This window comes from Capsella rubella, unplaced genomic scaffold (assembly GCF_000375325.1).
Source record: "Capsella rubella cultivar Monte Gargano unplaced genomic scaffold, Caprub1_0 scaffold_8, whole genome shotgun sequence".
Lineage (NCBI taxonomy): Eukaryota > Viridiplantae > Streptophyta > Magnoliopsida > Brassicales > Brassicaceae > Capsella > Capsella rubella.
The window spans coordinates 11,781,698-11,809,041 of record NW_006238916.1 but is presented as its reverse complement, the minus strand read 5'-3'; the positions used below and the strand labels follow the sequence as shown (position 1 = coordinate 11,809,041).

Below are 27,344 nucleotides of genomic sequence, written 5' to 3'. Positions count from 1 at the left end.
AGTTGCTAACCAAAAATGATGAGAAGACGAGCTTTTAAACTTAGCCAACTATGTAGTTACTGGCTAATATAACTATAATAATAAGAGCCAAGAGTCATTATAAGTAGATTAATTCATAACCTTATAAGCTAAAACAGCAGAAGAAAGTGAAGAAATATTAAAAAAAAAAAAACACTTTGAGGAACCTAGTCCCTGTTCTTTATTTCATCGAAAACCATTAACCAAAAATAAAACTCAAAATACGTAGTAGAAAAATCACTTCACCACACAGATCTTGATAACCGAAGCAGCTCCAATCCGGTGCAGAGCCACCACAGCATCACCATGGTTACACAGTCCTTTCTCAGTCGCTGACTTCAAAGCTGACTCAATAATCTCCTCTGTAGATTCACTATCAGTTGCTTTTGCAGATCCTTCTGCCAAAACCGGAATCAGACCTCTATATATCAAACTATGCCTAGCTGGTGACTCATCACTGCAACTCCAGTTAAAGGTATCACTGGTGAAAACTGGAACAACCACTGATAGAATTGGAACAGCTGGTCTATACTTAGCCACCAGTTTTGCCGTTGTACCTCCTCGGGTCAACACGATGATGAGTTTTGCTTTGGCTTTGTTTGCAGTTCGTACAGCTGATGATGCAAGACTCTCAAGTGTGCTCATTGGAAGTGGAGTTGCTCTAATCATCTCCTTGAATATTGTGTTGTAGTCAAGCGATGATTCTGCCTCGATGCAGATTTTAGCCATTGTTTTCACTGCTATTTCAGGGTAAGCTCCTGCAGCACTTTCTCCGCTAAGCATCACACAGTCAGTACCATCGAGTACTGCGTTTGCTACATCTGTGGCTTCAGCTCGTGTAGGTCGTGGTGATTTGATCATAGACTCGAGCATTTGAGTAGCTGTTACCACTGGTTTACCCGCTAGGTTACACTTGTAGATCATCATCTTTTGAGCCAAAAAGATCTTCTCGATTGGAATCTCCATCCCAAGATCACCACGAGCAACCATGAATGCATCGGTTTCACGCAAGATCTCATCGAAATTCAGCACTCCTTCTTGGTTCTCAACCTTCATAAGATAAAAATTCAAATCACAATCCAACCTTTAAAACGACTTTCTGCACAAATGAAATAAGAAGTAACTTTTTACCTTCGACATCAACATTATATTCTTAGAATGTGATCCAAGTACTTTACGGACGTTAACAAGATCTGAACCTTTGCGAACAAACGAAAGAGCAATCATATCGATGTTGTTTGGAACACCCCATTTTAGAATATCTTCTACATCCTTGTCAGTCAATGTAGGGAGATCAACAACAACACCAGGGAGATTCACATTCTTTCTTTCACCTAGCATCGCTGTATTTTCACATCGACATATAACAGTCCCAGAATTTGGATCACATGACACCACAGCTAGACTTATGCTTCCATCTGCACATAGTATGGTATTTCCCGGCTTCACATCCACTGGCAACTTTTTGTAGCTCATGGAAATCGTTTTTTCATCACCCTTGATTTCATAATCAGTGGTAATTGTAATCTCCTGACCTTCCTTCAGTTGTATAGGGTTCCCATCTTTCAAGAAACCGGTACGAATCTCAGGCCCCTGTGATGTAACATTCATATTATTTACTGAAATGTTTTCAACACAGACATAGAATCCAACTATAATGTTTCTCTAAGTAACACAATAGATCTATCAGTTGCTAGTTAGAGCCAACTTCATCAATAAACATCTGTTTCTGAGTTTTAGGGATCCATCAACAGTAATAAGCAAAATGTAAACACTAAATGCCTAGTGTTCAAACAGATAAAAAAGACACTCTTAAGATCAACAATGTTGTACAAAGGGTGTACCATCCTTTTATCTCTGCTGAGAAGTCACAACACAACTACAAAGAGTCTAAACAGTCTTGAGTAAAATCATAACAAAAGAGAATCTAGATCCTAGTCCAGAAGTGAGATCAAAACAATTCATGTTTACACACTTGTAAAGAAACAAGTGAAGAAGAAAAGAAGAGAAAGAGAAACCTTTGTATCAAGCATAACAGCAGCGAGAATGCCGGTATTCTGCATAGCGGTGCGGAGATTGTCAAGAGTCTCTTGATGATACTCATGGCTTCCATGAGAGAAATTGAATCGAGCAACATTCATGCCGGCTTTTAGAAGCTTCTCAATCATTGTGACAGACCGAGACGCAGGACCTAGTGTACAAACGATCTTAGTCTTTGGAGTCCTCCCATCGTTAGGTAGCTCCTTGAGTATCCCTTCTATGTCTATGTTGGACATTTTTCGTTACTCTCCAAACAAACTTAATCAGATTCCTGCTATCAACATTTGGAACATCATACCCATCAATCCAAAATCTTCGATAAAATAATCAAAAACCTCCGATCCATCTTAACAGAGAAGGGACAAAACCCACACACACAAAAAAAAAAACAGATTTTACATCGATTGATCGCACAAGGCGATCACAACTAATAAAAGTCCACCAAACTAAGCGAAAAAGACGGGATTTTTAGATTCAGACGAATGAAATGAATGTAGTTTACCAGTGATCCGATCGATTTCGAGACTGGATCTAACGAATTTCGAAACAGAGATGTTGAAAAACAAAGTGATGATCGGAGAGAATTGGGTTCTACCTGAAAACGAAGCTTCTGTGGTTTATGTCTGGACTAGTGTGAAAGCCGCCGGAGACTCGAATGTTAAACCAAGGCAAGTTTATAAACGGCGTGCAAAACAGCCACGTGGAATTAACTCACAACTGGAATTTTCACTACTAATTAAAAAAATGTACATAAATGCCTCTTTTTTTTTTTTTTTTTTTTTTTTTTTTTTTACTTCATTGAAAATTACATTTTGTTGAAAATTATAATTGTCGAACGAACCATTCCTATATGGTCGTAGGATTATAAATGCGATTATTCTAACAAGAAGAATATGCTTTTTGGATCTAATTTTGTCGTCCTTTCGAGAAGGTATAAATAAGTTTTTCTTTTAAAACTAAATAAATTAGGTATTATACTTCTTGTATAGTTTTTGTAGATTTAGATATGTCTTGTCTTGATCTTGACTACACAATTCTAAGTTCTCATTAAAAGACTTTTGTTTTTTTTGTTTGTTTTTCTTAGACTTAAAAGGAAGAAACCTAAAAGGAGTCTTTGACTTGTAGGAGACTTTGATCATGGACCCCTCACAAGATTGAAGAAGATACAAAATCAAGCAGCAACTTATCAATGTGTACATAGCTAAAATGAGAAAGAACACTACTTGGTCTTGTATTCTTGATGGATTTGAATCTTCACATGCGTTTCGGCGGAATATATTGTACATGCTCTTCTTGGCATATGAACTGCAGTTAATTTACGCACAGAGTGAAAAAAAGAATCAAACATAGTTAGAGCTAATAATGTGTTGCCAAGTCTAGTTTGAAATCGTTTACCTGCATTTCCTCAGGGAGTGGCTCTGACACCGCAAGCGTGTAGCAACCAGGAGCAAACTTCCCTGTCAAAATTTTGCAACATCATACAATCAGCAAATCAAACAAGGAGCCAACAAAGTGTCTTGCATCTCTATAGATCTAAAGTCCACATTCCCATTTTTAATAGATTTTGGCTCTCAGCTACCTTCTCCAATTAACAGGACAAAAGATGTGCTGATGAATGTAACAGTAATCCAACCATCTATAGCCTATCAGAGTATACTAATTGGAGAATAGGAGCACATTAATGGAAAGAATTGCTGGGCTCAAACAGAAATAGAAAAAGAGAGTGATCAACATTCTTACCGATTCTTAACCACCTAGCCGCCCAGCTTCTACTTGGATCCATCACAGAGATTATACTGCAAAAATCATCTTAACATCAGTAGCTAGAATTATGAATATATCAACTTACAAAAAGAGACACAACCCATTAATTCTCTCACTTCAATTTCCAAATACAACTGTTATGGGATATTTGCCACTAATTATGTAACAATTACAACACTAATTCAACAAGAATGAATATAAACAAAAGCAACAATCTATCATTCAGAAAGTAGTATAATTGCATACTTAAGCCAGAATCACTCCAAAGTTGAGAATTTTTTTACACAACTAAACAGTAAAGCAAATCTTTTGAAACCCTAGAAGAAGTGATTTGAAACAGTAGCCACCAACGCAAAGACTTAACTAGGGAAGAATAGTAAAGTAATGGTTTAGAATTCATGAAATACCCATTGAAATTAGGGGTAGTGACCTCCACAATACGCTCGTGGTCCTCTTCCATCTTGAAGAAAGGACAATTCTCGCAACCAGCGTCCCTGAACTGTTTGAACAGAAACCCAGATTATCAAAACCCTAATAGAAGAAAAAAAAGGAAGAAGCAAAACCCTAATAGAAGAACAGAGAAAAGAGTAAAAGAAAAACCTGGTCGTAGGTCTTGACGAGTCTGCAACGAAGACAAGCCCTAAGCTCATGGCCGAAACTAGTCGGAATTTGAGCTGGTGCGCTTCCCATTATCGTTTGGTTTTCTGAATCTCTCTTCCCAAATCACAGTTTCTTCTTCAGTTCTTCCCCCAAGTTTTTTTTTTAATAAGCAAGACTGGAAACGAAGTCAGAGGAGAGTCGACTCTTTTCCATTTTTCAGTTATTGGGCCGTATAGGGCTTTATATGGGCTTTAAAATCATATTAACCATCCGTTATAAAAACTCGAATTAATCATTCAGCGTCGGCTACAGTTTGTTTAACGCAGCGCCAAAATTTTCAATTCTCGCATTCAGCGTCAGTTTCTTCTTCTTCTTCTTCTTCTTCTTCTTCTTCTTCTTCTTCTTCTTCTTCTTCTTCTTCTTCCTCAGTGTTCAGAGATTTTCTCTTTCCCGATCTCTATATATTCTCGCTCTTCTTCACATTTGGGTTTCTGGGTTTCGCGTTTCCGTGTCTCTCTACACTCGCAATCGCTAAATCCGTTCAAAATCTTGCTCGGTTTGCTTCTTCTTCTTCTGCTCTTCGATTCGAAATCTCTCAATCCGATCATTTTATTATTGGGTTTTTCATCATCTCTGGTAAATATTGAATCTTTGAGACTAGTCTGTTTCATCATCTCTGGTAAAATTGAACCGCTGCAGCAACTGTTACTGATTTTGGGTTGATTCTTCATTAGCTCTGAACCTTTTCAATGGTTTTATTATCATCTCATCGCTATTTATCTTATTAGTTTGCTGGATTGTAATTTATTATATGTATGTATCAGTTTTTACAAGATTGATATTTTTATCTTTATGGTCTACAAGATTGATTTCAGAGAAGTGTTTCTTTATGTGTATCGTTACAGGCCTGTTTGATTCAGGAAAGCTCAAGATTTTTTAATTCTATTGTATCTGCAGGATGGCGACTGAACCAACTTCCAAACGTGTGAAACTGATAGGCTCCAAAGGTCTCATCAAAGAGTCTGAAGTCATTAGGATCATCACTGAGGCTCTTTACTCGCTTGGATATGGTGAAAGTGGGATCCGTCTCGAGAAAGAATCTGGCATTCCTCTGCACAGCACTATCGTTAAGCTGTTTCTGGAACAAGTGAATAATGGAGAGTGGGACAAAAGCATTGTTACATTGAAGGGAATTCAATTGCAGAACGAAAAGGCTGTCACTTTCTTGCTACTAGAGCAAAAATTCTTTGAGTTTCTCAAGTTGGAGAAGGATACTGATGCTCTGGGAATCTTAAGAAAAGAGATGTTGCCTCTTGGTGTTAACAACAAGCGTGTTCATGAGCTCGCATCCGTACTAATATCAGCTTCTGGCAAAGATGCAGAATGTGTGAATCCAGGGTCTAAGGTTGTGGAGAAACTGCAAAACTTGTTTCCTCCTGCAATTCTTATCCCAGAAAAGAGATTGGAGTATCTCTTAGAGATGGACCTTGATTCTCAGATGTCTTGCTGTGAGTTCCATAATATTCCGGATAGTGACTTGTCCCTATACTCTCATCATCACTGTGGGATCCATAATATTCCTTCTGAGACTTTAGAGGTAATAAGACTCTGCACCAATATTCAAATGTTACTTTTGATTGCTTTGTGATGTTGTTGTCTCATTTATGGATGAAAACATTATGAGAGAGTCACATAACTTTAGCTGCAAATACTTGTTGCTGGTCAACTTTGTGTTTGTTTGTGGACTTTCTGTGACTGTATCTGTATGCCTTTGATGATATATAGCACATCCATTAAGTTCTATATATGTGAATGGTTCAGACTTTGGAGAAACATACGGATGAAGTCTGGTTCTTGAAATTCTCACACAATGGCAAATATTTGGCTTCATCGTCCAAGGATAAATCAGCAATTATATGGGAGGTATGTTATGTAAACCAACTGTGGATTTCTTAGGGTGAAGCAAAAATTTAGTAATATTTGCTGATACACGTTAATTAATGTGCTTTTTCTAGATCGATGCACAGGGGAAGTTTTCAGAGAAGCATAAACTATTGGGACATGTGAATCCCGTGGCAATGGTTTTGTGGAGTCCTGATGATAAACAAGTCCTTACATGTGGAGAAGATGAGGTTATCAAGCGCTGGGTTGTTGATTCAGGAGAATGTGTCCAAACGTATGAAACAGATGGTGTTGGCTCTGTTTCTTGTGGATGGTTTCATGATGGTTCAGGTATAATTGGTGGAATGGCAGATAGGCGCATCTGTTTGTGGAACTTAGACGGGACTGAGATAGAGCACGAGCAAGTTCAAAGGGAACAGAAGCTTTCTGATGTAGCCATGACGGCTGATGGGAAGTGGCTTGTAAGCGTGGGAAGGGTGTGTGAGATCTCATTGTTTAACAGAGAAACCAGAGCTGTGAGACTGATCCCAGAGGAAGACATGATTACCTCGTTCTCGCTTTCGAAAGACAACAAGCATCTTCTGATCAATCTCATTACCCAGAAGATCCATATGTGGAACATTGAAGGCGAACCATATTTGTGTTCTGAATATACTGGCCACAAACGTAGTCGGTTTATTATCAGGTCTTGCTTTGGTGGCTATAAAGACAGTTTCATCGCCAGTGGGAGTGAAGATTCTCAGGTAAAAATCTCTCATTCTTTTTTCATTTATCTCTTGAGACAGAGAGAGAGAGAGATGGAGAATACATAACAAGATAGTTATCAATCTCTCTTACAGACCTCAGAAACATTCTCTTGTGCAAATGAGTGATCTTTGTCTGTTGTGTTGCAGGTGTACATATGGAAAATACTAAGACCACAGAAGGAACCTTGTAGCGTATTGCGAGGACACTCAGGAGCTGTGAACTGTGTGAGCTGGAACCCGACTGACCTGCATATGTTGGCTTCAGCAAGTGACGATGGAACCATTCGGATTTGGGGACGTGACAAGAAGTTGGAAGTGATTCAATGCTAACAGAGGATGGTGACTTAGACAGCAAGTTTATTCATTTGACATTCATCATGTACATATGATGTAAATATATTCTACTTTTAGTGTTGTGGGTTGTTGTATATTTTCATCCTCGTGATATTTGGTTTCACATCTTCTGACCATAATAGAACAAATTAAAGATGCATTTGAGACATTTGCTCTTATGTTGATGCTTTCACTTCTCATTTTTCTTAGTACTATATATATGTCCTCTTTTTGTCACTCATGCCTTGGTTATGAACATTAATCCCAGTTTCCAGATTTCAAATCTCACTCCACTAGATCAATAGAGAAAACACACACAACTTTATATTAAAATGCTTGTTTAGAAATGGGAAAAGAAAGAAAAGGTACATTTAATGGATTGATAAGAAACAACAACAACAACAACAAAAAAAAAGGTTAGCAAAGGCGAGTGCAGTAGCAGCGGCGATGAAAGCCATGACAGTGACCACCGGAAAAGCGCTCTGAACGGCAGATCATGGCACAGTTGTGGTCGCTCCAACACATGCGCCTGAAGTGATGGCTCTTTGATTGGCACATCCTTCCCTCAATCCCAATCTCCTCTGTTTAATCACACAAATTAATATATCAGATGCAACATTTATACATATCTTGAATACTGTCAGCATTTATGTTCTTCTATGCAACTTAGTTTTATACAGATCCTATATATTTCAAAGATTTGTAAACATTTGTATTTAGTTTGAGGTTCGGTTACATAGCAAAGAACATGAGTTTTTTAGCAATGGTTTAAAACCCATGTATGAATGCTCTTATCATTATGCATATAGAGAATATGCTTAATTAATGCGCAAAAAAAAAAAAACTTACGAGATGAGAAGAGGACGAGAAGCAAGAAAAAGGTTGCCAAAAACTTGTTCTCCATTTACTTGTCCTCTATATGATATTTGAGAAACTCCTTTTCTTTCCTTTCTTGTGTATGTATAAAATGTTGAAAACGTAAGTGGTGAATTGAGTAAGAGATACATCTCTATGACTCCATATATATATACTAGAGACTCATATGTAGTTTGGTTAGGGTTTTTTTTTCTGTTTGGTTCTGTTACATAGTGTAGGTATATAAGGTTGTTTATTAGTAATTTTTCTCTTACCGATGTGTGTTAATAACTTAATATAACACCTTTGACGATGAATTGAATACACACAATAAAACAAAAAAATGTACTCGGGAGATGCATAGGATTAACCAAAGAGACAAATGTAACTAATCAAATATACTCTGTCTGTCCATTAAACTAAACATTGTGAACTTAAGATTGACGAGAGCTAGGGAGAATGGTCGGCGAATAACAACAAAAACTCAAGAAAACTCGAAATTTCTCTTATGGGGAAATGGTTAAGGAGAGGAGCCAGTCACGTGCTCACTAGTGATTTGTCTCTACTGGGACAATGGGAACTATTCTAAAATGCACAGTTTACCACACCAGTGGTGAGACATACTCAATACTCAACAGTCACACTCGCACCATACCCAATTTTTTGCTAAGTCACGTGGACTAACATTATTTAATATATGAGGCCAGCCAAATAAATATATGGGCCTGAAGACGACTAGAGATGATACGTTACAAAAGCCCATAGTATTATACCAACCAAGAAACTCCTACTTGATGCGTTACAAAACCATGATTGATTACAGTTTGCAAATACTTTTTGAATAGGGATGCGTGTGTACCAACTACAACAAATATAGATCTCACCATTTTTAAAAATAAAAATAGATAGTTAAATTAGTATCAACTATCAAGACAACTTTTAAGCTACAAAAACTAAGCTACATTATAATTTTTTAAAGAGTTCTCTTTTGAAAAGAATACAAAAACAATATTATCCATTCAAGTTATTATTGATCACCATTCTCTTGAATGTATGAGGAAAAAAAAAGTAAGTAGCAACCAAACCCACGTGGTCGTCAATAGATTGGCCCATAGTAACGGAAAACAACTTCACATGATGATGAGATGTATCTTTTATTACTATTATGGGGGTTCATACGAAATTTTCATCAAAAACCTTAATATATACAGTTGTGTAACATACTGACATATATCTTATAAGTATATAATATTAAGGTTTGACAAAGTGAACCATGCATGTTATATTTATTACAACATGGAGGATGTTTATGAATCAATAAGCCTTGTCATGTGAATGGCCGGCTTGACTGCTCCAAGTGTAAGTAAAACAGCTTGTAGTACTGGTAATATATAAAAAAGGAAAAGTAATTAGTAACGTACTTAGTTATGTGAATGGTCGGTTGATACACAATATTGCAGTAGTAATTTATAACTAATTAGTCGAAGCAATCAATGGGGTTTGTCTCTTTTAAACCGACCTAGACCATGCGACGTCCTACGACCAACACAAGAAGAGGAATAAATAGATGATGTTAAAATTATTACTATACTAGCAGTTGACCCGCGTTCCGCGCGGGAGGTTTATAATTTTGTTTTGTTGATTTTTTATTCATATTGTGATATTTTATTATTTTTTAATTGATTTTCAAAAAATATTATAATTATTTCTCTTTAATTATTATCTTTCAATACTCAAATTTGGATTAAAAGCATTTGATTCAATTTATGAAATATCCTTTTTTCTTTTTGATCATGTTATAAACTAATATTTAACTTTCATTTTATTTTTCCTCTTTATAATTTTATATATACAATTACATAAATGTTGTTTTAGTCTACCATAAATTTAAACTTTTCTTCCATTCTAAAACTCAGTAACATATTTAAAAATTAAATTATGATCAATTTAAAATGAAAGTTGAATTATATTATTACCACCAATAAAAAATTAAAGTATTGTTTTTCTTATTTTAACATTTCATTTTTTTATATAATTTATTTTTATTTATATAAACTTTTTAATAATTAAATAAGTAACATAAATATGCACTAAATGAAGGTTTTAAATTTATTTTAATGTTCAAACAAAAATGTGGCTTATATGGATGCTTAGGTGGCATCATGAGAAGAGAGAAAAAACTAACTTTATATATATAGATACACAATTTGCTACATGTATTATACAAAAATCATTAAGTTACATGTTCCAATACGTATAATGTAATGCATAATCTAACGAGTAAAGTGAGAAACAAGGAAGACGTACGACTAGTTTTATAGTTTACGAATATTATTAGAGAGAATATTGATTGATTAATGACCGTTAGATTAGACCTGAAGCTGGTCATGGGAAATCGAGCAAACCAACCTCTTCACGTGCCTCACTTCCATACCCATCTCCTCCGTTCACTCCTCCATCATCGCATGTATACACACACACCGATACATACAAATTACACATGCGTGTGTAAGTATACGCGCAGGTGTGGGATCACTCTCTCAGATCCCCATGAAATGAAACCAACGCTTTATATAAGATGAACCATTTTCTAAAACGATCCCAACTCCAACTGTGACACATTCTCAACGAGATCGTACGCTCAAGTGTTTATATTTATACACACTAACACACACAGTCACAGACACAACTTGGAATTGATTTGGAGGAGGAAGCAAAGAGATGGACAAGTATGAGGTTGTGAAGGATTTGGGAGCTGGGAATTTCGGTGTGGCTCGTCTCCTTAGACACAAAGAGACGAAACAACTCGTTGCCATGAAATACATCGAGAGAGGTCGCAAGGTTTGATCTTTTCTTCTCTTTTGTTTCTCTGAAAATGTTTTGTTTCTTTTTTTCTTCCTTTATAACCATCAAAGGTTTCACCTTTTAGACTTGAAGTTTCTTTTGATCTGGTGAAAGTCTTCAAATTTTGGTTTGATTGAGGAATATGTATGATTTGACATTTTGATTGTAATATGCTTGTGTTGCAGATAGATGAGAATGTAGCGAGAGAGATTATCAATCACAGATCCCTTAGGCATCCAAATATCATCAGATTTAAGGAGGTTTGTTGATTTTTGCATATCTCTTACTAGCTTAAACGATGATTATGGAGCCTAAATATATAACAGAGTAATTGTGTAGGTGGTTCTGACTCCAACCCATCTTGCTATTGTCATGGAGTATGCTTCTGGAGGAGAGCTCTTTGAACGAATCTGTAATGCTGGTAGATTCAGTGAAGCTGAGGTCTGTAACATCTTCTTTCTCAATAATCCTGACTTAGTTCTTGTTCGGTTTTTCGACAAAGTATTGATATATGTTTCTCCATCTGCTATTTTCTCAGGCTAGATACTTCTTTCAGCAGCTGATTTGTGGCGTTGATTACTGTCATTCCTTGGTATTTCCATATTAAACCCAAATCTCATCAAATGTGAAAGCAGAGATCTTTGCTTCCTTTTGTATAACCATTATTGGTTTCTGTAGCAAATATGTCACAGAGATCTGAAGCTGGAGAACACACTGCTTGATGGTAGTCCTGCACCGCTTTTGAAAATCTGTGATTTTGGTTACTCCAAGGTCATTCATTCATTAGTCTTTATTGCTTCTTTGTTTCTATTCTAGTTCCCATCATTACTTGGATTTGATCTCATAACTCATATGTTTCCATTTCTTCTTGAGTAGTCATCTCTCCTTCACTCTAGACCTAAATCAACTGTCGGTACTCCAGCTTACATCGCACCTGAAGTTCTTTCCCGAAGAGAATATGACGGAAAGGTAAAGTTGCTTTATGTCTACTTCAATGAATTGATCCTTATTTGTCACTTATTAATGGAACTTTTGGTGTTTGTGTTATGTAGCATGCGGATGTTTGGTCCTGTGGTGTGACTCTTTATGTGATGTTGGTTGGAGGCTATCCGTTCGAAGACCCCGATGATCCGAGAAACTTCAGGAAAACAATCCAAGTACTAACCGACTCCTCAAATTTCTCACAGCATCTTTTTCACTTCAATTCTTCTACTGAGTGTTTTATGATGTTGTGAAAATGTTCTGCAGCGTATAATGGCTGTCCAGTACAAGATCCCGGATTATGTTCACATATCGCAGGAGTGCAAACACCTTCTTTCTCGCATATTTGTCACTAATTCAGCTAAGGTACTTTTCTCATTTTTCTGAGTTTAGCCCGTCTTTTCTATGTTTCAAGTTGTTGATGAGATGTCTTTAATTTTTGCAGAGAATCACACTTAAAGAGATCAAGAAACATCCATGGTACTTAAAGAACTTGCCAAAAGAGCTTACAGAGTCTTCTCAAGCGGCGTACTACAAGAGAGAAACCCCTAGCTTTTCCCTCCAAAGCGTAGAGGACATAATGAAGATCGTGGGAGAAGCAAGGAATCCAGCTCCGTCATCTAATGCCGTCAAGGGATTTGAAGAAGATGACGAAGATGTGGAGGACGAGGTTGAAGAAGAAGATGAAGAGGAGGAGGAAGAAGAGGAAGAGGAAGATGAAGAAGATGAATACGAGAAGCACGTCAAAGAGGCGCACTCTTGCCATGAGCCTCCCAAAGCTTAATAAAACTCTCTCTGTTGTTTAATATTCAATCTTCTTGTATGGTCGTATCTCTACGTTGATGTGAATTCGAAGTTTCAAAATCTTATCTACGCAATTGACCAAATCAATTAGTTATCCTATAACATAAAAATAGCATTTGAACATTCGGCTTCAATGCATACACAGGAAGAGTAACACAACCTCTGTAAATAACATAGCTCAGGTTTGAACATAGTGAAAGGAAGTACCTTTACTCGTATACATAACCAGATCTCACGGTGCTATAATCTAAATTCACAACGCTTGAGAGGGAGAGAGCGAGAGAGCAGCACACACAACACAAACTTTTTCCATCTGTAAATTACCAAACCTAAAGAAACGAGCGTGAAAGAATACATATATATGACGATGAGAGCTTTGGGTCGTTTTAGTCACTGAAGTCTATGCTTCCACTGCGTGAGCTGCTGCCATCACAGCTATGCAAAGAAAGGCCTCTCATATGACCTGGTAAACCCGAGGCACCGTCAACTTTCTTCTCCTTGAAGAATTTTTCCCTCTCAACGTGTTTTGCAGGTGGTGGTGGAATCACAACAGGTGGGGATTGTGAATGGCTATCACCGGATTGCGAACGGCTATCACCACCACGTGATGCCTCCTCTGATGGTAAAGGACGAATAAGTGGACGGTTAAGTCTTTCGTTATGGATTGCTGATCCAGGTAAGCCTTGTGGAGGTGATGGCTCTTCTTCATCCTCAGGCCTTGCTCTCGCTTTCCCTTTTCGCAATCTGCAAGCATATATTCACATGGATCCTTAGTCTTAGCATCAAGTATAACCAATTTTTATTCCAAGAACTTATGAGGCAATCAACTTTGTAATTTCCGATTCAAGATAAAGTTGCGAGGGGACAGACCTTCTGAATAACTGCTCAGGCTCCTCTTCCTCATCTTCTTCCTCAAGCTTAAGATGGGCATGGTTAGAAATAGAGCTGCTTGATTCGGTATTTGCATTAGAAGCCTTTAGCTCGGGTTTCTGGTGACCATTTGAGATAGGACGGATAGGTTCGAGATTGGAATGATATCCACTGGATGTAGTAGACCTGCTAGGAACTGTGATTCTACCAGACAGCAAATCTTCATGTCTATTGAGAATTTTCTGAAGTTGCTCATTCAATTCAATTGCTTTAGAAACTGCTTTTTCATCCCTGCATAAATAAAATTGGTTGAAATACTTAGAAAGACAAATTCTTGTAACATGCCCTCTAAACCAAGAGAGAAAGGAGATTTGCCTTGATGTCATGACGAGGTGCATTACGCGCTCTTTCTGAAATGAACATTGCTCGACAAGATCAAGAGTAAACTCATCTTTTGCCCCCTGGATAAACAAAAATGGATCAAACTGGAGTCATTCTCAGGTTCAGAGATTAGAAGGTAGCTAAAGAATGTCTGTTTATTGAAGGTTATACAAAGTCAAGAGGTATATTATATACCTCAGGATTTTGGGAATCGACTGCGTCAAGCACTTCCTTCAAAACTTCTAATGCAGTACTAGCCTTTTGTAAAATGCTATAAGCAAAGAGATAAAACAGCATAAGGTCTCTTAACATTAACTAAAATTTTAGATAACTGACATGTCGGGGAAGAAGATACCTCGAAGGAGAGACAGCTTGGGAATCTCGCTGCTGAGTAGTAGCAGGCCCCTCATTTCTAGCAGATGCAAGTTGTTCATTGAGTGTATTTCTTGGAACAGCTTGAGCAGTGACCACGACTGGTGTAGCATTAGGTCCCTGCGTAAATTTAACCCCTGCGTTCTGGAGGTAATAGAAGCAAATAAAAAGAAAAGCTCTCAATCTTATCTGATTTTGTTTCTCCAAGAACAGAATCACGGAATTCCAATGTTCATGTTTCAAACTCACCACTAAATCATAGTATGCTGCATAATACTGAGGGAATTTCCCTGAAGCGCCACCAAGGGAGGTTTGAGTTGCATCAAGAAGAAGAAAAATCCTCTCTCTTACAGGCAAATCCGACTAAAAAGTGTTTCGAAAAATACCAACCAAACAATATGCAAACTAAAATAAGCAGCTTAACTCTCAAATTGGTAGAGAAGTAACATCCAGAAACAGAAATGGACGTACTTTTTTCTTTACTATCTTCACAAGTGTAGGGAGTACACCTGTATCTATAACCTGCTTATGAATATTCTCTCCAATATTATTCATCAACATCTCCAGCAACTGCAAGAACAAAGAAATAACAGTATAAGTCACCAAACGTTCAAAAGTATGATAATTCTCATGATTTTACGGTTTAAAGATCTGGACCAGGAACCTACCTGGACGGCAAATAATTGAGTATTTGGGTTCTTGCTTCCTAAGCGTTTTTTGATAGCCTTGATAACATCTTTTGCTTGCCTTTTCACAATAGAACTCATTATCAGAAGAAAAGTGTGTCCAAGACAAAAGTAAAGAGTTCATTTATCTCAACAGCAATTTAAACATCAGCAAAAATATCACTTTTAACAGAAGAAAAGCACTCTTGTTGTGGTTTAAACTATATATTATGCACTAGTGTCCTGCTTATATTCGAAATTTGGAAAAATTCTGGCTCGTCATACCTTTCATCTCGAGCAGCTAGTTCACAGATCTCGATGTTTTTGGCCCAGTCCACATCAGCAAGCTTCTCACTTGTTGCAGAACTTACAAGCTCTGCAGCCATTTTTTGTTATCTGTATGAGCCAGAGATAATTAGCACCTAAGGATTCTCAGCATGACCAACCAAGACATATATTACTGATTTCAAGATCAGATACTTAGTTCATTCTAACCACAAGAACAGCAAAGAGAAAAGATGTGTTATATAGCTTTGCTAAACCAGAACATCAAAAGCAGCCAAAGAAGTGTTGTCGAAACAGAACATAAAGGTGTAACAGATTTAATAGGCGTTTTCTCACGGTTATTGAAGATTTTATGCATTGATTGAGAGCTCGAGATCAGTAAGGGGACCTACATTGGACTGTTATATGGTTTTTGCTTCCAAGTACAGCTTCAAATGTACAATAGCTGCTAAGCTGCAATCAATGAGATCATGTCAGACAGGTCGAAAGAAATCGAATGTTGTTATCTAAACTATATCTCAGCCACACAGAACCATCAGTTGATTTCACAGAGGAAAATACTAGACTCAGGACAAATCTATTCCAAATTAAGCAAGTGTATACAAAACCTAAGCTCCTTCTCCCTATCTCTTTTCTTCCCTTGAAATCAATCAAAACCCCCATAGAGCCATGAGAATCCAAAAGATAGTAAGAAAGAAAACACAAAAACACACTTGGCAACTAGAGAGGCTAAGACAAAGCTTTCAACTTACACTTCCTGAAGCAATAAATTAGTCAATCTCAAATGTCTAGGAGGACAATGATAGAGTGAAGCACGAGACAGAGAAACAGAATAAGAAGATGGAACAAATTATAAAAATTTCTTCCTCTTGCCCTCCAATAAAAAAAAAAAAAGGTTATCATTTTTCTCCATTTTGAGTGAGTCTCTATATCCAAGAGATCACTGAAAACGATAAAGGTCCATCCTTTTGATCACAACAACACATACCCAAATCTAGGAAAGAAACTCACAAAGCAACCCGATCACGAAGAATACGGACAATTTGATCTAAATAAATAAATAAAAGTCTAGCTGTCGGAAAGCAAGCAGACTCCAAAAATAGATCTTAAAGCAGAAACAAACATAAAACGGAACAATTAAGTGGATAACGATAGAGTGAAAGCCCTTACTCACCTGAGAAGAAGGAGAGGATAACGAAGGAGATTAACGAAAGAGTTGATAAACCCCTAATCAGTTTGAGCATTTCTCATAGAGACGTAAAGAAGAAGAAGAAGAAGAAGAAGAAGAAGAGAGAGCCAGATCGGTGACACGGAAAAGAAAATGAAAGACGACGAAGCCTTTGCGCCTCTTCTTTCACTGATTTAATCAGATTGATTAATTCCTTAAACTAATCGTAAGAAACAGTGATTTTGGTACTGGTTACTTTTTCAATTAGAGAGATTAGATTAGTATTAATCTTACACTTAATTAAAAAGATTTAAAAAAAAAAAGGGAAAGAAAAAAAATCAAAGGCTGAATCAGCAGAGCACCGCCATGAGGGATCTGTCTTGGTAAAGTGTTGTTGGCGCGGGGAAGAGAGATTATATTAAAGTCACGCTCTTGTCTGCTTTAACCAAAAACACTGACAGCCTGGTTGACTGCCACGTGTTTTACTCCCTTTTATTACGACACCCCATAAAATCTGGGGGAAGGAAGAACTTTTTTTCCTTTCATAAATGGTCCGTGATTTCATTGGCATCCAATAAAAGCCCCTTAGAGAAATATCTGTTAATTTCAACCCAAACAGAAAAATGCTATAATTTTGAAACTCTTCATTTTCTGAATATTTTCATTATTTTGCCAAAATTACACTTTTTCAAAAACCAAGTTTTCTAAAAGAATTTAGTATCTATTAAATTTTGTATAAATACCAAATTCCTTAAGCGATTGTTTTAATGTCAACTTTTATTTTCTTTAGTCAAAACAAATGTCGTTAGCCAAACAATAAACACTCTTAACTACCGATATTGACTTTCTTAATTAAGAAAAGGTAAATTTGACCATAACTGAATGTTTGAGTTTATAAATTGATTTAAAGTCTGAAATTATTTTGGATATATAAAGGTGTTGTGGTCACTCTAATGCAGAACTATCCCTGCTACTAGTGGTATTGAGTGAGCCACCATGTTTTTTTACAAACTTAATCAACTCCAAAAAAGACTTATGTTGTATTGTGTATCGTCTTTGCCTTAGAGATCAAAGTATTGTATAATTGCATTAGACAAAGTCATAGTTTAGTTCAAATATTTGGTCCAGTGAATTAACTTAAAAGCTACTGAATGGTATGCGTTCATTATAAATTTATACATACTGTATATAAATCATTGAAAAATATATGTAATAAAAAATCGATTTTATCATTTATATCCAACAATATATATTGCCTCACTAAATCTTTGTGAAAAAATGCAAATTAATTATACAGTAAATTAATCCGGCAAAAGTTTGGGGAGTAAACTAAAGGAGTTTTTGAGATTGAGTAAGAAATACTACTACAGAATTAAAGTGTTTTTTTTTTGGACATCATTTGGAGTTATGATGATTGCAGTCGTTAATTAGGTGGATATAAACACGGTGAATCAGTTAGGTTAGGTCATAATAGATATTAGAGATTATTAACGTTACTAACCATATTTGTGCATACGGTACGCCGTCGTTTTAAGGTTCTTCAGATAGTGAACATGATATTAGCTGGGCTTGTGAAGAAAGCTTAAATCGGGAAAGAAAGCCCGATAAACTAATTTTCGTCCTAAAACATATACATATAAATGGATGATACGTCGTCGTTTAACGGTTCTTCTCTGTTCCTTAAACCACTGAAGTCTGAAACTCGAAAAAAGCCTCACTCACTGAACCCTTTCACTTGGCTCCAGTTTTACCGGCCACCGGAGACGGCGAAACTCCGTCATTTAGCTAAAATCATGCCTTTGAAGTTCCCTCTCCGAATACGATTCTTCACTAACTCTCTTCTGGGTACTCGTCTCTCTTATAATCCCTCTAGCTCCGTCCCTTTACTCTTTCGGATATTCTCTTCTAGATTGAATTACTATGAATTCGGGTCTCGCATCAACTTCTCAACCCGTACGAACAGAGACCAGCCCGAATTTGAGCGGAGGAGTCGAGAGGGAAGAGAAATTCGCTCTTCAAAGAGCTTGATCGAAGACGAGGAAGAGCTCAGTGATTGGGTTAGCGGTTTTAGAACCGGATCGTCGCGTGGACTTGTCACGAATGACGATGAAGATTCGGGTCCAAACGTGGATGATCGTTTCAGAGGGAGAAACCAAGACAGGAGAGGAATTCGCAACCAAGTTGACTCCTCTCGGGATAAGCGGTATGGTGGAAGTGGATTGAATGGTCGGATTCAGGGGAAGAGTAGTGAAGCGTATTTTCGTGGGAAGAAAGAGACAAGTTTTAGGAGAGATAGAAGTAGAGAAGACTACAAGGGTTTAGGGAAGCAGGGTGATCGTCTTCTTGAAGACGAAAGTAGTGATGAGGATCTGCAGAGTTTAAAAATGGGAGGTATCGGGGATGTGCTTAGCGAAGATGTTGATGAGGAAGAGGACGAAGATTATGAATTTCTTAAGAAGAAAGGGGTTTCTGCTTTTGGGTTTGATAAGGAGAATGCTATAGGAGAGGATAAAGCAAGGAATGCAGATAATTCTTATTTGACTAAGACAAGGTAACGTTGTTCCAAATCTAGTTTCTTCTGTGTGCTGTTGAACTATGGAGAATACATTAACTTCCTCTGAGTTTTGCTTGATTGTATCTTTACTTTTACTCTGATCACTTGGTACCGTTTTATTGAGAGTTATATGTAAATGGTATAATGTATTTTAACAGATTCGATCAGTATCCATTATCTCCCTTATCGCTAAAAGCAATCAAGGATGCTGGATACGAGACAATGACTGTTGTGCAGGAAGCTACTCTTCCTATAATTCTCAAAGGTATATCTTCTTTTTTATTTTAATGATGCTTATTGGATCAATGGTGCAGAAAGAAAACAACATCATGATTTAAGAAGTGGTGATTCTACCAAGCTTTATATGATCACGACCTATTTCAGCCTAGCAATCCAGTAGTAAAAAGAAAAGCTTACAAACTTTGTGAACCTCAAGTACACAAGGACTTCTATTTTCTTATGACTTTATATTTTCTTTAGTTCTTTGGTTTCTTTGACATTTCTGCTTTTTCCAGGTAAAGATGTCCTAGCTAAGGCCAAAACAGGAACTGGGAAAACTGTAGCGTTTTTGGTGAGACATACCATACACTAAGTTGGCCATATGGTAATGGATTGAACCTGTATTTAGGATATGTACTTATTGCTGATGTTTATTTTCAAGCTTCCATCTATTGAAGTAGTCGTCAAATCTCCTCCTACAAGCCCTGATAATAAGCGACCCCCGATTCTTGCGCTTGTTATATGCCCAACTAGAGAACTTGCCAATCAAGCTGCTACAGAAGCAAACACCTTGCTAAAGTATCATCCAACTATTGGTGTTCAAGTTGTGATTGGAGGGACAAGACTTGGTTTAGAGCAAAAGCGTATGCAAACAAATCCCTGCCAGGTGAATATCATTTCCTTTGGTTTTTATAGTTGAGGCTCACTCATCTTCGGAGCAAATCCTTAAAGTTCCCCAAGCCCATATCATAACTGTAATTTGAAACTTTCAGATTTTAGTGGCTACACCTGGAAGGCTCAAAGACCATATCGAGAACACGCCAGGATTGGCGACAAGGTTAAAGGGTGTGAAAGTCCTTGTGCTTGATGAAGCTGACCATCTTTTAGACATGGGTTTCCGCAAGGACATTGAGAGAATAATTTCCGCTGTTCCTAAGGAGAGACAAACTTTTCTATTTTCCGCCACGGTACCTGAAGAGGTCTGTCTCATTTTTTTCATAATTATTTTGGGTTCTGTTCTTGTTGCGATAGTCCCTTGTTGTAATGGGTCTTGATTTGTGTAAAGGTCCGCCAAATATGCCTGATTGCTCTGAGGCGGGATCACGAGTTTGTCAACTGTGTTCACGAAGGCACTGGTGAGACGCATCAACAAGTTAGACAAACGCACATGATTGCATCTCTGGACAGACATTTCTCTCTTCTGTACACACTTCTTCGCGAACATATAATGGATAATGTGGACTATAAGGTACAAAATTTCTTCCCATCGCCTGTGGCAGACCCCGGTGGCTATTATTTTCCCTTTCTGACTAACACTTGTTCCTGGAGGTCATTGTCTTCTGTACGACTGCTATGGTTACAAAATTAGTGGCTGATCTACTTGGTGAGCTAAACTTAAATGTGAGAGAGATCCATTCTAGAAAACCACAGAGTTACAGGACAAGGGTTTCTAATGAGTTCCGAAAATCCAAGGGTTTGATTCTGGTAACTTCGGATGTATCTGCTCGAGGAGTTGACTACCCTGATGTGACCCTTGTTTTACAGGTAAAATCTATTATACAATATTACAAAACTCTTACCTCAACTTCAAACTAGAAACTGTTTTTTTTTGGGGTTTCACAGAAACTGTATACATTTCCTTACTTGTACAGGTGGGGTTGCCAAAAGACAGAGAACAGTATATACACAGACTCGGTAGAACCGGGAGAAAAGGAAAGGAAGGAGAAGGCATATTGTTGTTGGCACCATGGGAGGAATACTTTCTATCATCTCTGAAAGACTTACCCATCACTAAGTCTTCTTTGCCGGCAGTAGACCCGGAAACTGTGAAAAAGGTTACCCCTCTTCATCACTAAACCACCACTGATGTTGACAAAAGCCTACACTGATGGATATGAGAAACTCAACTCTTTGCAATTGGAACAAACAGGTGCAGAAGGCTCTTTGCCATGTGGAGATGAGGAACAAGGAGGCGGCGTATCAGGCTTGGTTGGGTTACTATAACTCACAAAAGATGATTGGAAGAGACAAAGAAAGGGTTGTGGAGTTGGCAAACGAGTTTAGTCGTAGTATGGGACTTGACAATCCTCCAGCTATACCAAAACTTATCCTTGGTAAGATGGGTCTCAAAAATGTTCCTGGTCTTAGAGCCAAGTAAATATGTCCTTGTGTTTTTTTTTTAATTAATTGACTTTGTATGAAGCTCCCTTCTGTGTTATTTCATCATCTTTACAGCTCTACTAATCCCTTTGTGTTATTTCATCATCTCTAGTCTCTACAGCTCTACTTTTACGTTTCATCAGATAAATCCCCAAATTGTTAATTAATAATTTAATATAATTAATTAATTGTCTAATTCGTAGATAAGATATACACGTAGATGTGGACCAGAGAACAATACTAAACTAGTAAACAAATCAAAGAGCAAACGCAGTATAGGCGCATGAGTAACACACCTTCAGAGATTAGTTAACCTTCTAAGCGCGTCGTGTTAACAGATCTCTCTCTAGCGTCAAGTGTCTTTTTCGTTGTCCTAAAACTCCGATCAACTCCTCCGTTGTGTTCGCATGGCGTTTGCTCCAATTCTCCGCCGCGCCTCCGCGACTAAAAACCTCCTGTCGTTGACTAGACTCGCCGTTGGCTCTTCATTCTCCTCCAGGTCCCTTCAAACCGGAGCCTCCGGTGATGATACTCAATCCATGGCTGGGTATCACGTGAGCTCCGGCGGATTCATGCGTGGAGCCGTGTATCGCGAGCCCAACAAGCCTCTAACCATCGAAGAATTTCATATCCCTCGGCCTAAAGCCAATGAAATTCTCATCAAAACCAAAGGTATACAATACAATTCTTCTCCATGTTCTCGGATTCAAGAGATTGAATCAACTCTATAGGATTCAAATGTTGAAATTTCAATGCTCATTTTTAATTCTTTTGTGGGCAGCTTGTGGAGTTTGTCACTCTGATCTTCATGTGATGAAAGGAGAGATACCATTCTCTAGTCCTTGTGTTATTGGGCATGAGATCACTGGTGAAGTAGTTGAACACGGTCCACTTACTGATCACAAGATCATTAAAAGGTTCTTCCTTTTTTTTCTCCTCAACACTAATGGATTTATATGTTTTGTTTATAATCCTAAATGTCTCAACCTTTTTTTGTTCAGATTTCCAGTCGGCTCTCGTGTAGTTGGAGCTTTCATTATGCCTTGTGGAACCTGTTCTTATTGTGCTAAGGTGAGTATAAAAGTGTAGTGCTTTCATTGGATTCTCTAATCTGAGAACTGTAACTTTTAGCTGATACTTTCACCTGGATACAGGGCCATGATGATTTATGTGAAGACTTCTTTGCTTACAACAGGGCGAAAGGAACTCTTTATGATGGCGAAACTCGTCTGTTTTTGCGACACGATGGTAAATTTGAAGGCTTTTTAAACAAAAAGGTGGCATGTTAGGAGAACCGTGATTGTTTAATCTAATTAACATTTCTTATTTTCCTGCAGATTCACCAGTGTATATGTACAGTATGGGAGGGATGGCGGAGTACTGTGTCACACCAGCTCACGGGTTAGCTCCTCTGCCAGATTCTTTGCCCTATACTGAATCTGCGATTCTAGGCTGTGCTGTTTTTACAGCATATGGGGCTATGGCTCATGCTGCTGAGATCCGTCCTGGAGATTCTATTGCAGTTATTGGAATTGGTGGTGTTGGTTCGAGGTATGTTATATGTGTGGCATTGTATTTAGTACCTGATTTGAGGGTAGTTCTAACATGAGGTTTTAATTGCTTCTTGTATAACCATAACCATCTTTGAGTTGTTGCTTCAGTTGTTTGCAGATAGCGAGGGCTTTTGGAGCTTCGGATATAATTGCTGTGGATGTTCAGGATGATAAATTGCAGAAGGCCAAGACACTTGGTGCTACTCATATTGTTAATGCCGCTAAAGAAGATGCTGTTGAAAGGATAAGGGTATGGTTGATTAAGGCTCATTTCTTGTAGCGATAGACCTTTGATTGGTATTAATATGAAAAACTGTTTCTTCTTCATAGGAAATAACCGGTGGGATGGGTGTTGATGTTGCTGTTGAAGCCTTGGGAAGGCCCCAAACTTTCATGCAGTGCACACTAAGTGTGAAAGATGGTGGAAAAGCTGTGATGATTGGACTCTCAAAAGCTGGTTCTGTTGGAGAGATAGACATAAACCGACTTGTTCGTAGGAAGGTTTGGGTTCTTACTCTCTTGGCCTAGTTAGAAAAATTCACTGGTGCGGACCATGATGCTGAAGCTCTTTTTTTTTTTTTTTTTCAAAACTATGTGAAGATAAAAGTTATAGGGTCATATGGAGGAAGAGCAAGACAGGATCTTCCTAAAGTAGTGAAATTGGCAGAGTCAGGGATTTTCAATTTAACAAACGCAGTTTCAAGTAAATACAAGTTTGAAGATGCAGGAAAAGCATTTCAAGATCTTAACGAAGGCAAAATCGTAAGCCGAGGTGTTGTTGAGATACTATAAACTATAGCTATCTGGTTCTATATGTGGTAAATGACTGCTTCATACCTGATTCACTAAGTTTTTTTTTTAGTTGCTACTGCTAGCTACTACAATCTTCAGACAATTTTTTACTTGTGTTTGCTTCACTGTGCATAACAATGTCTTCTGAGTTGTCCTTTTTTCAACATTGTTCTTGATAATCAATAAAGAAGCATGTATGATGGTGAAACCGTTTTGTAGTTCCTCCTAAGCTTTAATAAGATGAGCTTAATAAGATAATTGTATACGTGATTTAGCCTAAATATGAATAGTCAAGAAGTAAGCAGGGTAAAAAAAAAATTAGTTTCTATACTGGTAAAATTATAGTTACTAGACAGTTAAAAGACCTGTAGTAACTGGACATTTATTCGTAATTTTACCATATTTATTTATTTTAAACAGTTATTGTGTTTCTAAACTGTTTTTTTTTTAATATTAAAAAGATAATTTCTTGCCTCTTTCAGAATTTTCTTATTTCTGACATATCCTAGATAACTAAGAAATATCAAATTCATAAGATTTAGGTTTATTCTTATTATATCTGGTGTCTATTAATTTTTGAAAATTATCCAATCTACTGAATACTAATTTACACTTTAATATATAAGAACAAACCTTTTTATATGAAAAGAATATGAGTGAAGATAAATAATAATAGCTGTTTGTTGGACCAAGTGGCTAAATTACAAATCTAGTTTCCATTCTCAGCGTCGGCTGCTTCTTCACAACGTCACCGTTTTCGGGACAACTCAATCTTCTCCCTTCCGTCTCACCGGAATTTTCTCGGTTTTTATTTGTCTCCGTCTCCGACGTTCTCCAAGCTCGAGCTCCTCCTCCCAATATTTATCTGGTCAGATCCTTTTACGTATTTCTAATTCCCCGATTCGTTGATTTTTTTTTTATATAAACAAAAACAGATCGTATAGGTCTCGAGCTTGGAATCTGGAATTTTTTAGGTGTTTGATTAGGTTAGGGCAACTTAGCTCCGGGTATTGAATTTTGTAGGGTCTTCCTCTGGTTATTGTTGTCTCTGGAGCTTGATAATTTTCAACTGAATTGATCCTTTTTTTCATATTTTGTTGTAAAGTCTCGTGTTTTCGTTTCTGGGTCTAGATGAATTCCATTTTTGAAGGTGAGATTTGATAAGACGTCAATTGCTGAAAAATTTGGAGTCTTTGGGTCTGACTTTGTTCGTAGGAAGTTTTCTGAGGGTGAGGGATGTGAAGTTGTATGTTCAGCAAATTCTGAAACGTAGGTCTATGAGGTGTCCTAGATCTTATTCTGTGAAGTTCCTTGCTTGTAAGTAATTTGGATCACTTAATTGAATCTCACAAGTATATTTTTAGATGGAATGGTTCAATAGACTCATTCCTATGGCTGATTTTTCCAAAGTTTTGTTCAAATTTCAGGAAAACTACAAAGAGTAAATCTAGATGGTTTCGTTTTGTTAGACTCTACCCTTTTCCGAATTCACATGGTAAAGACATTAAGGTAGAGAATACTAAAAGCAATGGGAGATGGGAGTTCCACTAGATCTAACAGCTCGAACAGCAGTACTGAGAAACCAGAATGGCTGCAACAGTACAATCTCGTTGGTAAGATTGGTGAAGGAACCTATGGTCTTGTTTTCTTGGCTAGAACCAAGACTCCGCCTAAAAGACCTATTGCCATCAAGAAGTTTAAGCAGTCAAAAGACGGAGATGGTGTTTCCCCAACTGCTATTCGCGAGATCATGTTGCTCAGAGAGATTTCCCATGAGAACGTCGTTAAGCTTGTGAATGTCCACATCAATTTTTCAGACATGTCTCTTTATCTTGCCTTTGATTATGCCGAGTATGATCTCTATGAAATCATCAGGCACCACAGAGACAAAGTCGGCCATTCGATAAACACCTACACTGTTAAGTCTTTGCTCTGGCAGCTTCTCAACGGATTGAACTATCTTCACAGTAATTGGATTATACACAGAGATTTGAAACCATCGAATATCTTGGTTATGGGTGATGGAGAAGAACACGGAATAGTGAAAATAGCTGATTTCGGGCTTGCAAGGATTTATCAAGCTCCTTTGAAACCTCTGTCGGATAACGGAGTTGTGGTCACAATCTGGTACCGAGCACCTGAACTGCTTCTTGGCTCGAAGCACTATACAAGTGCCGTTGATATGTGGGCAGTTGGCTGTATATTCGCGGAATTACTTACTCTCAAACCATTGTTCCAAGGAGCAGAAGCGAAATCGGCTCCAAACCCTTTCCAGTTAGATCAACTCGACAAGATATTTAAGATCTTAGGCCACCCGACGATGGATAAATGGCCAACACTAGTTAACCTCCCACACTGGCATACCGATGTTCAACACATTCAAGCTCGCAAATATGACAGTGTGGGTCTCCACAACGTGGTTCACCTGAATCAGAAAAGTCCTGCGTATGATCTCTTATCCAAAATGCTGGAATACGACCCTCTAAAGCGGATCACGGCTTCACAAGCACTAGAACACGAGTATTTCCGAATGGATCCCCTGCCGGGACGGAATGCGTTTGTAGCCACCCAACCAATGGAGAAGAATGTGAATTACCCAACTCGTCCAGTGGACACAAACACGGATTTCGAAGGCACGACCAGCATCAATCCTCCTCAAGCAGTAGCAGCAGCAGGAAACGTAGCAGGGAACATGGCAGGAGCTCATGGAATGGGCAATAGATCGATGCCAAGACCAATGGTTGCACATAACATGCAGAGGATGCAACCTCAAGGCATGATGGCTTATAATTTCCCGGCGCAGGCAGGGATGAACCCGAGTGTTCCGCTGCAGCAGCAGCGCGGGATGGGCCAACCTCACCAGCAGCAACAGCTAAGAAGGAAGGATCCCGGGATGGGTATGTCAGGTTACGCACCTCCTAACAAAACCAGACGCCTCTAGTGAGATTATAAGGTGAGAATGGATAACATCAAACTCGGGTGAGATTCTGTGTGTTTGCAGCAGAAGAAAGCGTTGCGATTTGCTTTCTAGAGTAGAGTTAGATTGTAATGCAGCATGTGGTATGTTGCTATTCATATGGATGGATTGGATTCTGTAGTTTTTGTAAAAACATCCTCTCAAGTGTTTGTTAATTAGAGCACCATTTCCCTTAACATTATTTCTCAAAATAATAAAAATTAAAAAAAAAAGGTAAAAAAAGAGATCTGCCAGAGAAATATATGCAATAAAATACATATTTGCTTATCACCCACCTATGGAACGAGACTGCAGTTATTATGAATAACAAATTTGGTGACGTTTCTTACGTTTTATGAAACTTGGTTTTCTTTGCATGGCCAGTCCATCACCAGTGTGACCAGACAATGTTTCGCAAACTTCGGAATTTTCCTAAATATATGTCTTTCCTTGTCTTACTTCTGTTGTAGATTCACAACTAG

General features: G+C 37.8%; 9 protein-coding genes across 15 annotated transcripts; 5 read left to right on the top strand and 4 right to left on the bottom strand.

Moving 5' to 3' along the window:
* Positions 1-29: 29 nt before the first annotated feature.
* Positions 30-2,756, bottom strand: LOC17876756 (pyruvate kinase, cytosolic isozyme). 3 transcript variants are annotated; one of them, XM_006280265.2, is made up of 4 exons: positions 2,654-2,756; positions 2,037-2,329; positions 1,150-1,611; positions 30-1,068 (listed from the first exon to the last, which is right to left on the bottom strand). In XM_006280265.2, exons 2-4 carry the CDS (start codon positions 2,292-2,294, stop codon positions 256-258), a joined length of 1,533 nt encoding a protein of 510 aa, XP_006280327.1. In that variant the 5' UTR covers positions 2,295-2,329; positions 2,654-2,756; the 3' UTR covers positions 30-255. The 3 variants fall into 3 exon arrangements, with proteins under 3 accessions (XP_006280327.1, XP_023635358.1, XP_006280328.1); XM_023779590.1 differs by having other exon boundaries at positions 2,037-2,332; positions 2,654-2,668; XM_006280266.2 differs by having other exon boundaries at positions 2,561-2,654.
* A 309-nt stretch (positions 2,757-3,065) lies between these two features.
* LOC17876425 (transcription elongation factor SPT4 homolog 2) lies at positions 3,066-4,598 on the bottom strand. Its single transcript, XM_006281276.2, has 5 exons — positions 4,423-4,598; positions 4,230-4,321; positions 3,799-3,854; positions 3,454-3,515; positions 3,066-3,363 (listed from the first exon to the last, which is right to left on the bottom strand). The coding sequence occupies exons 1-5, from the start codon at positions 4,510-4,512 to the stop codon at positions 3,313-3,315; spliced, it is 351 nt and encodes a 116-aa protein (XP_006281338.1). The 5' UTR covers positions 4,513-4,598; the 3' UTR covers positions 3,066-3,312.
* Positions 4,599-4,983: 385 nt separating this feature from the next.
* LOC17876384 (WD repeat-containing protein 26 homolog) lies at positions 4,984-7,543 on the top strand. The gene is made up of 5 exons (XM_023776796.1): positions 4,984-5,058; positions 5,380-6,019; positions 6,244-6,345; positions 6,438-7,067; positions 7,218-7,543. Exons 2-5 carry the CDS (start codon positions 5,381-5,383, stop codon positions 7,398-7,400), a joined length of 1,554 nt encoding a protein of 517 aa, XP_023632564.1. The 5' UTR covers positions 4,984-5,058; position 5,380; the 3' UTR covers positions 7,401-7,543.
* A 128-nt stretch (positions 7,544-7,671) lies between these two features.
* LOC111832633 (defensin-like protein 6) lies at positions 7,672-8,406 on the bottom strand. The gene is made up of 2 exons (XM_023790133.1): positions 8,253-8,406; positions 7,672-7,984 (listed from the first exon to the last, which is right to left on the bottom strand). The coding sequence occupies exons 1-2, from the start codon at positions 8,305-8,307 to the stop codon at positions 7,821-7,823; spliced, it is 219 nt and encodes a 72-aa protein (XP_023645901.1). The 5' UTR covers positions 8,308-8,406; the 3' UTR covers positions 7,672-7,820.
* A 2,364-nt stretch (positions 8,407-10,770) lies between these two features.
* On the top strand, positions 10,771-12,956 carry LOC17874646 (serine/threonine-protein kinase SRK2H). Its single transcript, XM_006280632.2, has 9 exons — positions 10,771-11,099; positions 11,288-11,362; positions 11,442-11,543; positions 11,641-11,694; positions 11,781-11,873; positions 11,979-12,071; positions 12,155-12,259; positions 12,351-12,449; positions 12,529-12,956. The coding sequence occupies exons 1-9, from the start codon at positions 10,980-10,982 to the stop codon at positions 12,865-12,867; spliced, it is 1,080 nt and encodes a 359-aa protein (XP_006280694.1). The 5' UTR covers positions 10,771-10,979; the 3' UTR covers positions 12,868-12,956.
* Positions 12,957-13,027: 71 nt separating this feature from the next.
* On the bottom strand, positions 13,028-16,991 carry LOC17876119 (TOM1-like protein 5). Of its 2 annotated transcripts, none has more exons than XM_006280387.2 (11): positions 16,635-16,991; positions 15,853-15,913; positions 15,461-15,571; positions 15,179-15,257; positions 14,982-15,080; positions 14,760-14,873; positions 14,494-14,654; positions 14,334-14,409; positions 14,133-14,218; positions 13,758-14,048; positions 13,028-13,631 (listed from the first exon to the last, which is right to left on the bottom strand). In XM_006280387.2, the coding sequence occupies exons 3-11, from the start codon at positions 15,559-15,561 to the stop codon at positions 13,274-13,276; spliced, it is 1,365 nt and encodes a 454-aa protein (XP_006280449.1). In that variant the 5' UTR covers positions 15,562-15,571; positions 15,853-15,913; positions 16,635-16,991; the 3' UTR covers positions 13,028-13,273. The 2 variants fall into 2 exon arrangements, with proteins under 2 accessions (XP_006280449.1, XP_023636656.1); XM_023780888.1 differs by lacking the exon at positions 16,635-16,991 and adding an exon at positions 16,213-16,449.
* Positions 16,992-18,354: 1,363 nt separating this feature from the next.
* Positions 18,355-21,663, top strand: LOC17876000 (DEAD-box ATP-dependent RNA helicase 31). The gene is made up of 9 exons (XM_006281684.2): positions 18,355-19,179; positions 19,341-19,447; positions 19,698-19,753; positions 19,844-20,068; positions 20,175-20,381; positions 20,468-20,650; positions 20,731-20,946; positions 21,054-21,236; positions 21,332-21,663. The coding sequence occupies exons 1-9, from the start codon at positions 18,422-18,424 to the stop codon at positions 21,557-21,559; spliced, it is 2,163 nt and encodes a 720-aa protein (XP_006281746.2). The 5' UTR covers positions 18,355-18,421; the 3' UTR covers positions 21,560-21,663.
* Positions 21,664-21,838: 175 nt separating this feature from the next.
* Positions 21,839-24,116, top strand: LOC17875986 (alcohol dehydrogenase). Its single transcript, XM_006281817.2, has 8 exons — positions 21,839-22,233; positions 22,343-22,478; positions 22,563-22,632; positions 22,716-22,809; positions 22,899-23,112; positions 23,223-23,364; positions 23,445-23,615; positions 23,715-24,116. The coding sequence occupies exons 1-8, from the start codon at positions 21,969-21,971 to the stop codon at positions 23,904-23,906; spliced, it is 1,284 nt and encodes a 427-aa protein (XP_006281879.1). The 5' UTR covers positions 21,839-21,968; the 3' UTR covers positions 23,907-24,116.
* Positions 24,117-24,600: 484 nt separating this feature from the next.
* On the top strand, positions 24,601-27,059 carry LOC17876249 (cyclin-dependent kinase E-1). 4 transcript variants are annotated; one of them, XM_023783708.1, is made up of 3 exons: positions 24,601-24,774; positions 25,126-25,223; positions 25,334-27,059. In XM_023783708.1, exon 3 carries the CDS (start codon positions 25,435-25,437, stop codon positions 26,845-26,847), a length of 1,413 nt encoding a protein of 470 aa, XP_023639476.1. In that variant the 5' UTR covers positions 24,601-24,774; positions 25,126-25,223; positions 25,334-25,434; the 3' UTR covers positions 26,848-27,059. The 4 variants fall into 4 exon arrangements, with proteins under 4 accessions (XP_023639476.1, XP_023639479.1, XP_006279547.1 ...); XM_023783711.1 differs by having other exon boundaries at positions 25,122-25,223; XM_006279485.2 differs by lacking the exon at positions 25,126-25,223.
* Positions 27,060-27,344: the final 285 nt, after the last annotated feature.